Here is a 14887-nt window from a genome sequence, read left to right on the forward strand (position 1 = left end):
CAATGACTTTTGGCAAAAGATTCATAAACTGACAAAAGAAGTGAGAAGGGCAAGATCAGAGAAAAGTTCTGGCCAGCTTCTTTCAAAGTCACCTCTCAGATGTCAGGGAAGGAAAGACTAGTTGTTAACTCAAAAAATGGAGGAAAACACTGATATAATCCCGCTGTTGCTCAAAGGAAATGATATGCCCATAATCACAAAAAAGAGTGGAGCACTCTTCCTATAAAATATCTTCTTTCAAAGCCTTCAGTGTCTTTTTTTTTTTTTTTTTTTGCCTTCAGTGTCTTAAATTGTGTTAAGTCACCTTTCTGTTCTGTTACCACTATTACCATGTGCTTTTATGATGGAATATAACAAATCCTCAAGGGAAGGATTTCAGCTGTAATTTTATTAGGAGAAATAAGCCTAATTATGGATGTATATGAGTCTCTTTTTAAAGATTTTTCCAGAACTCTCAGTGCATCAAATAAGACCTAAGATACAAACCTAGCTACAAGGCAGAAAAAGAGTAACCTGTTGTTCTTTTATTAAATTGAGCAATACAGTACATATCACATGAGATGACTCTGTTGCCAAGAAATCATAGGAATGTGGCTCAGTATCATCCACCAGACATAAGCCCTACAAGTACTTTTTGGTACTTGAGGTCAAGACACACCCTACTATAAGTCACACAGCAACCATTCACTATGCCAAAATCTTCCCTTCTTCAACCTCATGCTGGGGGATTCCTGTTACTGGCTAAGGCCGGGCCAGTGTCACAGAATTAAATAAGCTAGAACATGACAAGAATTGACAGCAACACGATGGCAGCAGGAAGTGATGTTAGCCATGAAACAGCTTTTCACCAAACATGCAACTGGCTTTAGTAGCTCTTCTAGCATAAGAAATTTAAGTAATCAATTCATCAAACATTTATTGAGACATACATAATATATAATGCACTGCACTATGCTCTCAGGTAACGGACTTGGGAAAAGAATACAAAGATAACTGAAGTGTGGTGCCTACCTTCAAGGAGCATATGATTTCAGAAGATGGTAACAAGAACAGGCCAGCAGTAACAAGGACAAAGGAAATAACAGAACAAACTGAAGAGATTGATAATGAGCTAAAGAAGAACACAGCTGATCTTCAAATTCCAACTTGAAACACAGTGGTAGGCCAAATCAAGTGAGGCATGCAATCTGCTAAAAACTAAAATATAGTCAAACAGGATTTTCTGGGGTTACACACTAATTCCCTGCACCTCACTACCTACCATTCACAATACTCAGTAAAGTAACTACTTTGATGACTCTCCCACTGTGGGCCCGGCTCAACGGAATTCCAGGGGGAAAAGGTACCAGATCAACTTGCTCTGGACAATCGGCCCCACCTGCTAAATGTTCCACATTAAATTATAGACACAAGGAGAGGGAAGGCGATACTAGGCAGAACTGCATACTGGACTTCTGTGCTGATTACCTAAAATAAACTTCAGGGGTAAATCCTACTGGATTAAAAATCACAGAGAAACAGCACCAAAAGCCTATGCATGTCTCAGCTCTTGAAAAAAAATGCTTATCGTTAAAGCAATTTGACTTGGGATTTTTGTTACTTCCAGCTGACAGTCCCATTTGAAACAATCTGGCCAACTAGAGTGGTTAGCTCTTTGAGGTTACAGTTCATGTTTCCTTCATTTCTAGGTATTCCTGGTAGCCCCTCGCACAAGGCAGGTGCTAACATATCTGAGAAGAAAGGAAGAAAAATCAGGGGTCAGCTAGCACTCCCTGAACTCTGCCCTCAGCTCTTGGGGATACAGCCAACGGGCACAGATATCTGTAAGCCATGATGTGGATGCAGTAATAAACACACAGCAGGAATCTACAAGCAAAATAGCCATCATGACCCAAGAGTGTGGACTCAGCCATTTAGATGGGAACAACTGGGCCCAGTATCCCCAGGGAAGACTAAGGTGCTGACACTATAGTCTTTGCTTCTCCCATTCCCCACATGTAGCGCTGGTGTTAGTTAGGGAAACCTACTCACTGCTCAAATAGACCCCAAAACATATAATGGCTCAAACACCTCAGGACTTGGTGCCTCACTCCCACGGTGGGGAAAGGCTGAGGTGTCTGTCTTCTTCACGCTGAGACAGGGATTGAGTCTGACAGGCTCTGCCATTTTCATCACGGTCATGCTGTCAGCTAGAACTTAGTCACTGGCTGCGTCCAAGCACAAGGGAGGCTGGAAGGTGTATTCTTGCTGTGGACGCAGGAAGAAGAAATCATGGATCTTGGTGGGTAGCCAACAGCCTCTGCCACTGTATTCTGCAGCTTTTCCTTCCTCTTCTAAGCTTGCCCTTGATATATATATGATATTTATATATATATGGTATGGTATATTATATACACATATTAAGTATGTATCAAGTATATAATATAGTATTTATACATATACTATACATATTATCATATATAGTATATATTATCATATGTATATTACATATATTATCATGATAATATACAGTATCATACATAAATGTATGATATATATACCATATGTAGTATATTTCTATGTAGTACTAAATGTTTCTATATAGCATTATATATATATGTATAGTTTCTATATAGCAGTAAACTATTTTTACACAGTAAACTTTTGATCCCATCTATATAATAAATGCCTGGGACATTCCCACAAAGATGACTGACCCTTCATTTCTGAAGGAAAGGGAAAAATCTGGTATTAAGGCCTAAAGAAGCAGCTCCTAAAGAAGCTTTGCTTAGCTTCCTCCAAGACAGTCACCTCCAGATAAAGGAGATAAGTTCTCCTGTGTCCATATGTCCATGAGGGAGGGCCCTTATCAGGATTCACTCAAACAGTGCGCTCCTAACTGGGTTCACGTCCAAGCTGACAAATGCTAGTATGGTATACAAATTCTCATAAAAAGGCTGGAAAATGCTGAGTATTTCCTTGAGATGCTCACCAATTCCATTTTCTAGCTGAGAAGCATCATGTCATACTCGGCACTTCCATCACCAGCACCTGAAACCGGCTGCCTTCTTGCAATCCTTCACAAAAAAAGCATATTTCACTTCAAAGGCATTTTCCATATTAATCGCTGCATAGAAACCACACTCTGCTGGAATGTAGACACTGTGTACTTGGCTGACCGCACTCCCAGGTTAGTACAGCACACCCGCCTCCCAGAAGACTGGATTAAAAACCACATCTCGGCAAAGTGACAAACCAGCACATTGTGGACCTTGCATCATTCACTTCAAATGTTCAATCTCCGACATGCAAATGACCTACCACACACAAAAACACTAGATTATGTGCTCTTCTGGAAAGGTGTATGTGATTTACCTTGTTGTCCTCCACAATGCTTTGCATATACAATCATTCCGTAAACATTTGCTGAATGAATACAGTCATCTTCTGTTTTCATGTGTCATTAATAAGTCCTCCACATGTGTTCACCTAAGGACACTCAGCTGTCCGACTTATTCCATACACACCCTTGCTAACAGGTGTGGGTAAATGCACTTTGGCTGTGACAGTGACAATGCCAGCAGTGATTGTGACAGCACTATCAGCCATAATGCATGAAGAACTGTGCTATTTCATGCCTGTGAATAGCCTGTGAAATAGGCTATTCATTCCTGGTCCAACAAGTCACTATAAGTAGCACAAGACTCTCTGTCTTCACATGAGTCCCTCATCCCTTAGTACTCTTCTTAACTCCTATCCCAGTTTTGATTTCCTTCACAGCTCATATCACCATCTGACATGTTTAGCTTATTCATGTGCCTGTCTCCTCCACTGGAAGCTCTATGAGGGTATGTTGTCCAGCATCCCAAACATCGCCTGCTACATTAGAAGTGCTCAGTAGACGTCTATGGAGGAAATGGATGAAATAAAAAGGATATTTGGATATTCTTTCCTCTAAATATGAAGATTTTAGCTATAAAATAAATTATCCCTCCAGTGCTTCAGAATATTCACATACCTTTTAAATAGTGAGGACATCTCAAAAAGAAGTCTCATGGCAAACCATTTTTTATGTCATAGAGCAGGGTTTCCAGAAACTCAAGTAATAGTCATGCCATCTTAAGTTCCCAAATAAAGAAAGGAATCTTCAGGATTGGACTCACCCTTAGCAGCCATTCACCAAACAAGAAGCACATCCGCAGGCTTGGCTCCCTCTCCACTCCAGAGTCTTGCACATGGAGCCACCACTAGCACCCAAGGCATGAAGCCAGACAGGGGGATGGGAAATTCCTTCTGTTTCAGAAACAAATTTGCCTGAGCACCATGTGAACAAAATGATCAGATCCTAGACCCAGCTCTACCCATGGGAAATAGCCACAATTCATTTGAAAAGAAAAAAAAAAAAATGTTCAAGTTAAAGTTCTCAACTTTCTGATAAATTACTTTAGGTTGTTAAGAAATCACTGATTGTTATGGAAAACAATATTAGAGTTGCTCAAAAAATTAAAAAGAGAACTACCATATGACTCAGCAATTCCACTCCTGGGTATTTATCTGAAGAAAATGAAAACACTAACTCAAAAAGATATCTGTAAACCTCCGCCCCCCATTTACAATAGCCAAAATTATTTGCAAAAGCCCAAAATATGGAAACAACAACCTAAGTGTCCTTCAATGGTTAAATGCATAAAGAAATAAAGAAAATGTGGTATATGTATATAATGGTCTATTAGTACACCCTAAAAAGAAAGAAATCTTGCCATTTGTGACAACATGAATGGACCCTAAGGGTATTAGGCTATGAAAAACAAGTAGAATAACGACGAATACCCTATGATCTCACTTACATGTGCAATCTAAAAAAACAAGCAAACAAAAAACCCAAGCTCATAGATACAGAGAGCAAACTGATGCTTGCTGGGACTGAGGATGGGGGAGGGTGAGTAAAATGAGTGAACAGGGTCAAAGGGTACAACTTCCAGTTACAAAAATTAGTCACAGAGATGTCATGTATAACATGGTGACTATAGTTAATAATACTGTATTATTTGAAAGTTGCCAAAAAGGTATATCTTAAAAGTTCTCATCATAAGAAAAAAAATTTCATAAAAAAAAAAAAAAAGAAAAAAAATTTCATAACTACATATGGTGATGAATGTCAACTAGATTTACTGTGGTGATCATTTTGTAATATACAAAAAATATCAAAGCATTATGTTGTACACCTGAAATTAATATGTGAGATGTTAATTATTCCTCAGTAACAAAAATGAAATAACATATATTATGCTTTTGAAACAGAGTATCTCAAAAAGAGATCTCACAAGCCACTTTTTTATACTATAATTATATAGTATATGACTACATATTACATATATTAATACACATGATATGTAATTAATATAAAGAAGTCTTTAAAATTCTGTTGAAGGACACTGATACAAGTAAATGGAAAGCCAAAAGAAATCACTGAAATCTTATTAATTTGCTAAGCTACTGCTTGATGGAATTTTAAAATCCATGTTTTATTTAACTTTTGCCATACGGAGAACAGTCTCTAAATGGCAATAATGATCCTACTCATTCATTCTTCTGTTGACTCTCAGAGTAATTAAATAATACTCTTAAAGTAATGGTAAAAGATATTCCCAGCCTTGAGAATGTAGAACAAAAGATATTTAACGCATCAAAAGTTTTTATATATACAGAACATTTTACATCAGAAGTTTTTAGAATAGTAAACATTAGGATTTAACAACTCATAGAAGAATGGGAAAGTTTTTAAATCCTCAAAAGAAGAGCTGTTCTAACACTTTCCACTACACTTTTCACCCTTTGCATGAAGACTTTCTCCAAATGTACCCTGGCCAAAAGGTTTGCTTCAAGGTTTTTTGGTCTGTTTATTTTTAGTAAGTACTACCCCCGTCAGCCCACAAGCCAGCCAGCATGTACTATGCATTGAAGTCAGTGCTGGGCATAGAAAATTCTGAGACTAACAACTTTCATGGCAAGTTACTGGACTCAGCAGTAGGACTGGGATGACATACAAAGTAGGACAAAGGATGGGCTGGATGACAGCTAAGATGATTTCTAGTTAACTTGTTTTGACTTGAGAATAATTTCACACAACTATAAAATTTTACAACATATCAAGTTAAGGAGGCAGAAAAAATAAAATTTCAAAGTTGTTTGGTAAGTAGAGAATTCTTGATCTCTAGGTTTTAATACTTGAAGTTCTAAAACTTAAACATACATCTTTGGACCTTATTTGATTTCCTAGAAATGTTTTTCTCGTAATCTCATTTGCAGATCATGTGGGTTCTTTGCTTTTCCATTTTCCTACTTGCCTCTCAAATCATACAAATTACACAAAACTGTATCATAAATCATCAAAACACATTTCTTTCCCAGGCCTAAGTTCCCAATGTCAAGGTTCCACTGTATCATGTAACGTAATCAAATGCAGAGAAAAGCTCTCCTCCCTAAGTGAAGCAGAAACCCAACAAGTCCACTTCTACCAACTGAGGCGGGGCACGGCCACAGTGTCACCTCGCTCTTTGAGAATTCACTCCTACTTGGCTCTGACCCTGAGCTAAGCAGTGCATGTTTTCTACACCCACTGGTTTGTTACTGGGCTCCAAAGCACCCATATGTAGGCTCTCTGAGCAAAATGACATCGCACGCAAAAGAAAACCCTTGCATTTAGAACCAAAGTAAAATACCAGAAATCTGTACATGACCTAGTCCTAAATTCAGCAACAGTGAGTGCTACTGTTTCAGCTGCGAATCACTGCAATGCTGTTATTTATCTTTTCCAGAAAGAGTGGCACTCTCCAAAGAGAAATGCTATTCTGACAGACTATTCCTAATCTGCACATCAGCCTAATTTCAGCTGTGAATTAATCCTAAAATACCTGAAAGGTACAAAACACAACCGCTCCCAGCAATGGCTCCCTGAGATTTGGCAAAGCCGGGAGGTCTTCAGTTTCTAAGATATTCTGAAATAGCCTCACATCCTTTGGGAATCATCTGTATAATTGATTCCACCTCCAAATGTATTCCTGGAATTGTGAGTTCTCACCATAGAGATTTTTATCCAAGGCAATTGTCACAAAGAGTTGTTAAGTCACGGCTCACTTTGTGATGGATACCCTCCCTTAGACTTCTAAGAGATTTATGGACTACTCCAAAGTTGCCTATTATTAGATACGGAAGAAGAACAAAAAGTAATCCAGCCTTCGTTTTCACTTCAATAAAACTTTTCCTCTATTAAACCTGTTCAGGCAATTAAAATCAATTCAATTTCTACTTCCCAAGCCTTTATATTCTTTGCCCCTGAAGAGAAAGAAGGGAATTAAAAGGACAAAACCTAAATTTTAAATCACAATTCAAATTGCCTGGGGCTACTTCATACCTAAGTGAATAAATGAGACATAAACTAATAAATAGTTCATATATAGGTAAAACGTGTTTTTATCAAGCATTCACTTACCTTTAACCCAGCCTTTTCGTTAGGTCTGCGCTTTATGGAAAACCCCACACACAAAGCACCTTTCCTCCTAGTACTTCATGGCACTTATGAACAGCAGAACTTTCGAAACAGGAAACCAAGGCACACAGAGGCGGGGTCATTTTCCTCAGTGACACCAGAACCCCAAGTTCCTGACATTCCCCAGCCATAAGTTCAAGGCCCGCATCATTATACACTGCATTCTTTCCACATGAAGATCAGTCTGTCTAATGAACTTAACATGCACTAAGAGAAAAAAAGAATTCCTTTTGTATTTGACAAATACAAAAGAATAAAATTCTGACATGACCGATTGTAGTGCCATCGCCATGCAAGACAACCTTTCCACCTCATACTGACTTCCATGTATTCTAAAACTATCTTCAGCCAAGTCAATAAGATGACTTGCTAGAAAAGCCCAGGCATCTGACTGTCCAGATACCTAAATCTAAATGCAACAGGTCACCTAAAGCAGACATATAAGTCATTTCACTATGATACTTTTAAGGTTGAGAAAACAAACAATGCTCCAGTAAAAAACGAATTTTCTCAAAAACACAAAAACTTACTTAGTATTTAACATCTACTCCAAAAAAGCAATCTATATTTTTCTAAGAGCACTGAAACCCTTCACCTATTCTTTGCCTCATTCCCACTCTGAGCCACAAAGTAATTATGAAGCACCTGAATGGTGATGTGGGCTCTGATCCAAGCTTCCTATATGATGACACTTTTCCAAATGGCACCTGAGGCTGTCAGGCACCTCTTACATGTGTAAATACTCAAGTCCATTATGCAAAGCTGCTAACGACAGAAAGCCAAGGCCAGCTGAAAGCTTTTTCAGGTCTAAAAGCACAGATCCTTTTCTTATGATGGAAATTCTTCCCTATGCCTGGGAAATGAGTTAATGTTGTTCATTACCAGGGAGAAGCTGCAGTTATTGGCAATGGTAAACAAAAGACTAATTACCAAGTTCAGTCCAACAGGGTGAAACAAAATAAAGATTCCCCTGAGGATGGAGAACCGTGAAATCCAGTGGTTTTAAGTAGCCATCTTTTAGATATTTGTATACTATTCAGTGAGGGGAAAATGAGAATCCCAGGCTTAAGGCACTGTCATTCAGCCTTGAAAACTGCAGGATGCTTTCTTGCAGAATTTGGTTCAACTAACTACAAGCTGAAAAAAAAAAAAAACCACAACATTTCTAGGCTACCTGGTCAAGCAGTCATTGGGGTCTTGGGTTCAGAAATAAGTAAGAAATACATGAGCTACTGAATTCCACACGCCATGCAGGCTTTTCTCCGGATGGCTGAAATCTTCCAAAGTTAACACTCTAATGAGTTACTGCTGCGTCTTGAATTTCCTACTGTGACCAGAAAAACAACATATTCAGTGCATTGTTTTTCTTATACCATGGAGCTATAGCAACCACTCATCCTGCCTCTACATCTGTTGTTCCCTTGCAAAGGGCCATTCCATTTGGGGAAAAGAATTGCTAATTTTACTTGGTGGCCCCTAAAATGTACATGTCTAGCATAGCAGGCAGTGATTGCAGCTTCTACGCTTTAATTAATCATAAATTTTTGACAGGAGTAAGTCTATTATATCGGGGGGAAATACTGCACAAACACCTAGATTCAATTCTGGTTTTGATATTTATTAGTTGTGAGACGTGAAGCAGGCCACTTAAAAATAAAGCTGAAAATAAAAGGGAAGCTAATTTATAGGGTCACCAGTTATTCCACGTATGTGGTAAGAAATGTAAAACATAATCCTAGAATAGCAGTTCTCAAGTATTCTGGTCTTAGGACCCCTTTATATTCTTAAAATTGTTGAAGATTCCAGGGGGCGGTGGACTCTAGTCAGTTGGGCAGCTGACTCTTGATTTCGGCTCATGTTGCAATTTCAGGGTCTTAGGATAGCGCCCCAGAGTTGGGCTCTGTGCTCAGGAGTCTGTTGTGAGGAGTCCCTCTCCCTTTCCCTGCCCCTCCTCCTGCTCATGTGCTCTCTCTCAAATAAATGAAAAAAGAAATTATTGGACTCCAAAGAGCTTATCTTAGAAAATTCTAGAAAACACAAAATAACACACACATATTGCCATGTAGGAACATGTGGTCTCTAGAAATTCTACCATATGATTGTGAGAAAATTAGATTGAAAGAGGTAAATAGTATCTTAGTTCTATTATGAAAACTGTTTTGGCCTCAAGGACCCCTTAATAGGGTCTCAGGAACCCTCAGTAGCCTCAGGTCACACTTTGAGAACTGCTAGCCTAAAATATCTTGACATAGATAAAGTTGGGAAGCTATCAAAGCTGAAACATATAAAAAAAAAAATCAGAAGCCAATACAAAGGGGCTCCCACTGGCCAAAGATGAGACAATTTTAGTATCAGGAAGAATAAATGCAATGGATTGAAACATTGGTATCTTTTAGTTCATGAATTCTTAAGGAATCACTTCTCCTTTCCTCTCTGACCCCAATCTCTGTCTCTATCGATGGGTACTTCTGGAAAATATTACTCCTTCTGCTGGTCAATGGAGCCAAATGTACCTCGGGAAAACCAAAGAGCTGACTAGCAGGAGTTTCTCTTTATAGAAGTATCCTAGGTGATAAATGAAGAAATGACTGAAATGAAATAAGACTTTGAAACCCTTAATGAACTGAAGGATTTAGGCAGAAACAATTGCAATTGACTGACATATCAAAACCTCTCTCTCTCTCTCTCTCACACACACACACACATACACACACACACACACACACACACACAACTCTGATGTTAATTTAAGTGCCTCCTGATGGGAGTATACAACACACTCATTACAATATTCTTTTTTTTTTCATTACAATATTCTTGACAAAATATGGAAACAGAATTTGATACAGCCTCTAGATATATCTACCAGTTCACAAGAAATACGGTGTCTAGAGGACTATGTTAAACTGAGAAATATTTAACATTAACTCTGTGGGATATAATCAGCAAAATACAGACTATGGTAAACTTGCCAAAATAAATGGTCTGGTTTGGCAAAAAATAAATTGTGAGGAAAGAGTGGAAGGTAAGTAAGCCTATGGATTAAAAGGGACTAAAGAGGCATTTCAATCAACTATAATGTATGGCCCTTATTTGAATCCTGATACAAACAAATTGAAAAGAAAAATAACAATGAAAACAGATAAATTTGAACACTGACTAGATATTAATATTCAATTATATCAGAGTTCTTAAAGTATGATGATACTATAGTATTAAAAGAAAAAAAAGAGGGGAGCCTGGGTGGCTCAGTCAGTTCATGTTCCTGGGATGAGTCCTGCATTGGGTTCCCTGCTCAGCAGGGAGTCTGCTCCTCTTTCTCCCTCTGCCCCTTCCCCCAGCTTGTGCTCTCTTTTTCTCTCTTGCTCTAACTCAAATAAAAATCTTAAAAAAAAAAAAAAAAGAACAAAAGGCTTTACTTTCAGAGATATATACAGAAATACTTACTATGAAATAATAGAATGTCAGGGGTTTGCTTCAAAATAATCCAGAGTCCAGGATTGGAGGCTGGGGTCTACGTGAACCAAGACCACATACTGATCACTACTGATGCTAGGAGAAAGGCATATGGGGTCCATTATAATATTCTTTCTATTTCTGTGTACGTTTTAAATTTTCCATACCCCAAAAAACAAAACTAAAGTCGCCACGAAAATGTTTTTTTTTCCCTAGCAATTCCATGGGATGCCCATAGGCAGGACCTGGGCACTCTGCCTCCCTGTACCCAGTAGCATGAAGCACTAGGTACACATTCAGGAAGCACACCCAAGATCTGCAAAGCTGATGGGACAGGGCAGAGTCAGCAAAGAAGTCCTGAGTCGTCTCTGAACAAGACATCTTTCCAACAAGCAGAAACCAAAATTGTATTTTCTATATGATCATAACCAAGAACTACAAAAAATACTCGACAGAGAAAAAGGTATAAGAACTCTTCACAGAAAAAGGAAATATATGAAAACAGTAAGGTTTGTTTTTTCTCATGAGTATAGGAACTATGGGAGTTTGCTTTTCTTTGTTTCTACTCTCTGAATTTTCCTAATTATCTGTAGTTATTTTAAATGTAGGAGGAAACCTAATAAACTTTATTTTTAAAATCATTTAGAATATCAAGCTGTCTAGAAAGCTATTTATAAAGAACAGTATTTTATTTGTTATATTTCTGTGGCTTGGGTAAAAAAGAATATTATAATAACGAAGGAAATTTTGAAAATGATCACTGAAGAATTTTTAAATTAAATTTGAAAGTAATAGAAGAATATCCTTTTTATATATGGGGGAGAGAGAGAGAGATTCTTCATTATTTTTTTCCTGCACAAAATAAAAGAGGACTGGTATTTTTAAAAAATCACTAGTGGAAAACCCAGTTCAAGGAGATCTCTTAAGTTTGTTCTAAAACCTCAACTGCAGGAGGGTGGGGAAACAGGGATGTCTGTCTGGGACCCAATGAAGGGGCTCTGTCCAGATGCTCTGCCCACCATCCTGATCTGTGCCCTTCTACCAGTTTGGTTTAATGCCAAGACGCTATACCTGTTAACGCCATTTTCTCCAAAGATGTGTCCCAAAAACAAACAAACAAAAAAAGGATCTTCTTCTTTTCTAGAGAAAATGGTCCAACCAGGTAAAGATTCTTCAAGTAGATGACAGCTTAGAACCCTATGCTAGCTTCAGTTATTTCACTTACAAATAAGTGGAAGGATATGTGTGCCAGTGATTATTAAAAATTGAACATGAAGAAAGAAAAATGTTGGAAATCTGGCATGTATAATTATGTTTCCACATGGGTCTAATTAAACTTGACTTAGACTGCATACTGCCTTTTTTTTTTTAACCTTGCTATTGAATAAACAACAAGAGAAAAAACTGAAACTGCCACTTCTCCTGTACTTTATATATATTGTGGGAGGCTATGCTCAAAGTGAAAGCCAAAATGACTCAATGTAGGACAGTGTAACCTTGTAGCGAAGAGTGTTAGCTTTGGACTACTTTGCCAAGGTTAAAAATCACCATCTGCCATTTATTAGCTGTGTGACCTTGAACAAACTGTTTAGCCTCTCTGTGCATCAGGGGGTTTCTCACCTACAAAATAAAGATGGGAGTGGGAGTATCTTAGGGCTGTTGTAATATTTGAGATGAAAAATGGAAAATGTTTAGCCTGGTACCTATCCCATACATGCTCTACAAATGCTACCTACTATTGTTCCTGTAACCTAACAGACTTTTGTTCTACTCTTCCTCCTTTTTCTACCAAAAAACAAAGACTTCACAAACTTACAATTTTCAGACTCATCACTGAATAACTAATCTCTATGAAATCTTGATTTTCCCCAGAACAGAAATTAACTTTTACTCTTACTTTTTCTAGGAAAAAAAAAAAAAAAGATGGAATTAGATTATCCTTCAGTTTGTGCCATTCATGAGTGGCAGCAGAGTTCTAACTCCTAGAACCCTCAAGAATCTCACTGTTTCTGAGGTCCTGGGCAATTCTCAGAATTGGAGGGAGTGACTTCCTGATCCTTCCAAAATCTGGATTGGGAATCGAGTTTCCAATGATACCAAATCTCTCATGGCTCCTTTGAGAAAAAAGACATTCAGGCAATCCATGCCAATAACGAAAGGAAAAATTCACACCATTCTAGAGAAAGCAACACTAACTAGTATTACTACTTGCACATCAGACAATCTTTTACTTAAAAGAAAATGTTAGTGTGTATGTACTATCAGGGGGATTCCTGAGTGGTGAGCTTACTAACAGGACATGATAAAGACTGCTGAAATAATAAAATAAACCTAGGAAGACACAAACCTTAAACAAACAAATCAATCCATTCTAGGGTACAAGGAGTAAGAAAGGAGCAATAGAATGGGTTTTACTCATGCTTCTGGCTCTAAAAACATGAGAACTAGTATGAGAGGTAAAAGCAAAAGTATAAATCTTACAATGAAGAAAAGAGTTTGGCAGATGAAGGAGATAAAAGAAATTGAAAGTGAGTGCTGTCAGATGTATAGTGTACAGTACTGAGTAAGCAGTGAAACATTTATTAGGAATACAAATACTCCAGTAATGGCATATTCACTGGTGTGGTCAATTAGACATTAAGTATGAAGTAGTATCTCCGATTTTACATACTTGTACCCAAGCTGAAGTGCATGTAATTTACTCACTAGAATTCTTGGAAAATAATCATCATTTATTTGGCTAGTTGTGAGGGCATAAAGCGAGGGGTCCCTGTCCTATCGCTGCCCCAGTATGGGTAGAACTTTGATATTTAGGTGAGAAAGAATACCAAGTAGGGAGAGAACCAGTAAAGCTAGTGAAACATCTGGTGTGTCAAACTGTGACTCTTCAAGTCTTAATGCCCACCTGATGGGATGGGATGATGGGTCAAGAAAGCTGGGGTGGAGAGAAATGCTGTGTTTGGAATGCACATGAGTAACACAGACAGCTCTTTAAGGACTCAGAGGAAGAGAGAGACACGAGGAAGAAAGGCACTGGAACAAGTGGGATCACTAGGAGGTTTTGGGTTGAGCCAGGTTTAACTAGAAAATCTCCCATGATTCTTAGCTACCAAGGTAAAAAGGTGTAGGAAAAGGATGCAAATGTATTCAAAGATCAGAACTCCGGGAGAACCTAGATATCATGGTCATTTGGCTAAGGGTGGCCCTGGGCCATCATGCACCCCAATGACTCACTAGGCTCTGTGGAATCCCCGAGGGACCCCAGAAAACAGAAGGACTTCCCGTTGTTTCTCCCAGGGCTGAGATCACAGTGGGCAGCTGAGCAAGGGGCAGCCAGCATAGTGGCTGAGATCTCCAACTGGGAAGCTAAAGCTCCTGGCTTTGATCCTCAGCTTGCTGTCTACTGGCTCCAATTGCTCCAATTCCATACTTCCTCTCTTTGCTCAATCATCCATCTCAGAATTTTCCCTCTGACCAAATGCTTTTGGTTGTGGGTCACCAACAGGCCCTCTCTCCAAGAGAGGCACTAGAGGACTTCCTTGCAATACAGCACAATTATACACTGTGCCCATCTCTGCAAACTCAGAAAACCCAAAAACCCAAAAACCCACCGTTAGCTCAATCTTTGTATGCATGCCTTTCCGTTGTCATCGGGTGCTACATGACACCCTTATGTTCCCGTCCTTCCTGCAGTGTACACAAATGGAACTCCCAGAAATTCCTGATACCTCTCACACCTCTGCCACTGCCGGCGGCTTCCCACTGGCATGCAGCTACATACCTCCCCCAGGCTCAGCGCAGCGGTGCACCCGAACCGCAGACTTCCCACAAGGCCCAGGGGCCTCTCTGAGCCCTGGCTCTGCCCCCTCACTCTTTGCCAGATGCATTCTCAAAGCAGTGACC

The 14887-nt window shown here is 38.8% G+C and overlaps 1 protein-coding gene across 5 annotated transcripts in view; it reads right to left on the bottom strand.

Annotated features, from left to right (window-relative positions):
- The window catches only part of STXBP6 (syntaxin binding protein 6), a 240564-nt gene that overhangs the window by 197644 nt on the left and 28033 nt on the right, over positions 1-14887 (bottom strand). Inside the window, exon 1 of one of the 5 annotated variants that reach the window (XM_077908812.1) lies at positions 4143-4162. The exons of 3 other annotated variants lie outside the window; for them this stretch is intronic. In XM_077908812.1, coding sequence (XP_077764938.1) covers positions 4143-4155 — 13 coding nt within the window. In that variant the 5' untranslated portion in view covers positions 4156-4162. Of the gene's footprint in view, positions 1-3354; positions 3504-4142; positions 4163-14887 lie in introns of those variants that run through there. One more of the 5 variants, XM_077908810.1, reaches the window with a different exon arrangement.

This window comes from Canis aureus, chromosome 9, assembly GCF_053574225.1.
Source record: "Canis aureus isolate CA01 chromosome 9, VMU_Caureus_v.1.0, whole genome shotgun sequence".
In the NCBI taxonomy this organism is placed as follows: Eukaryota; Metazoa; Chordata; class Mammalia; order Carnivora; family Canidae; genus Canis; species Canis aureus.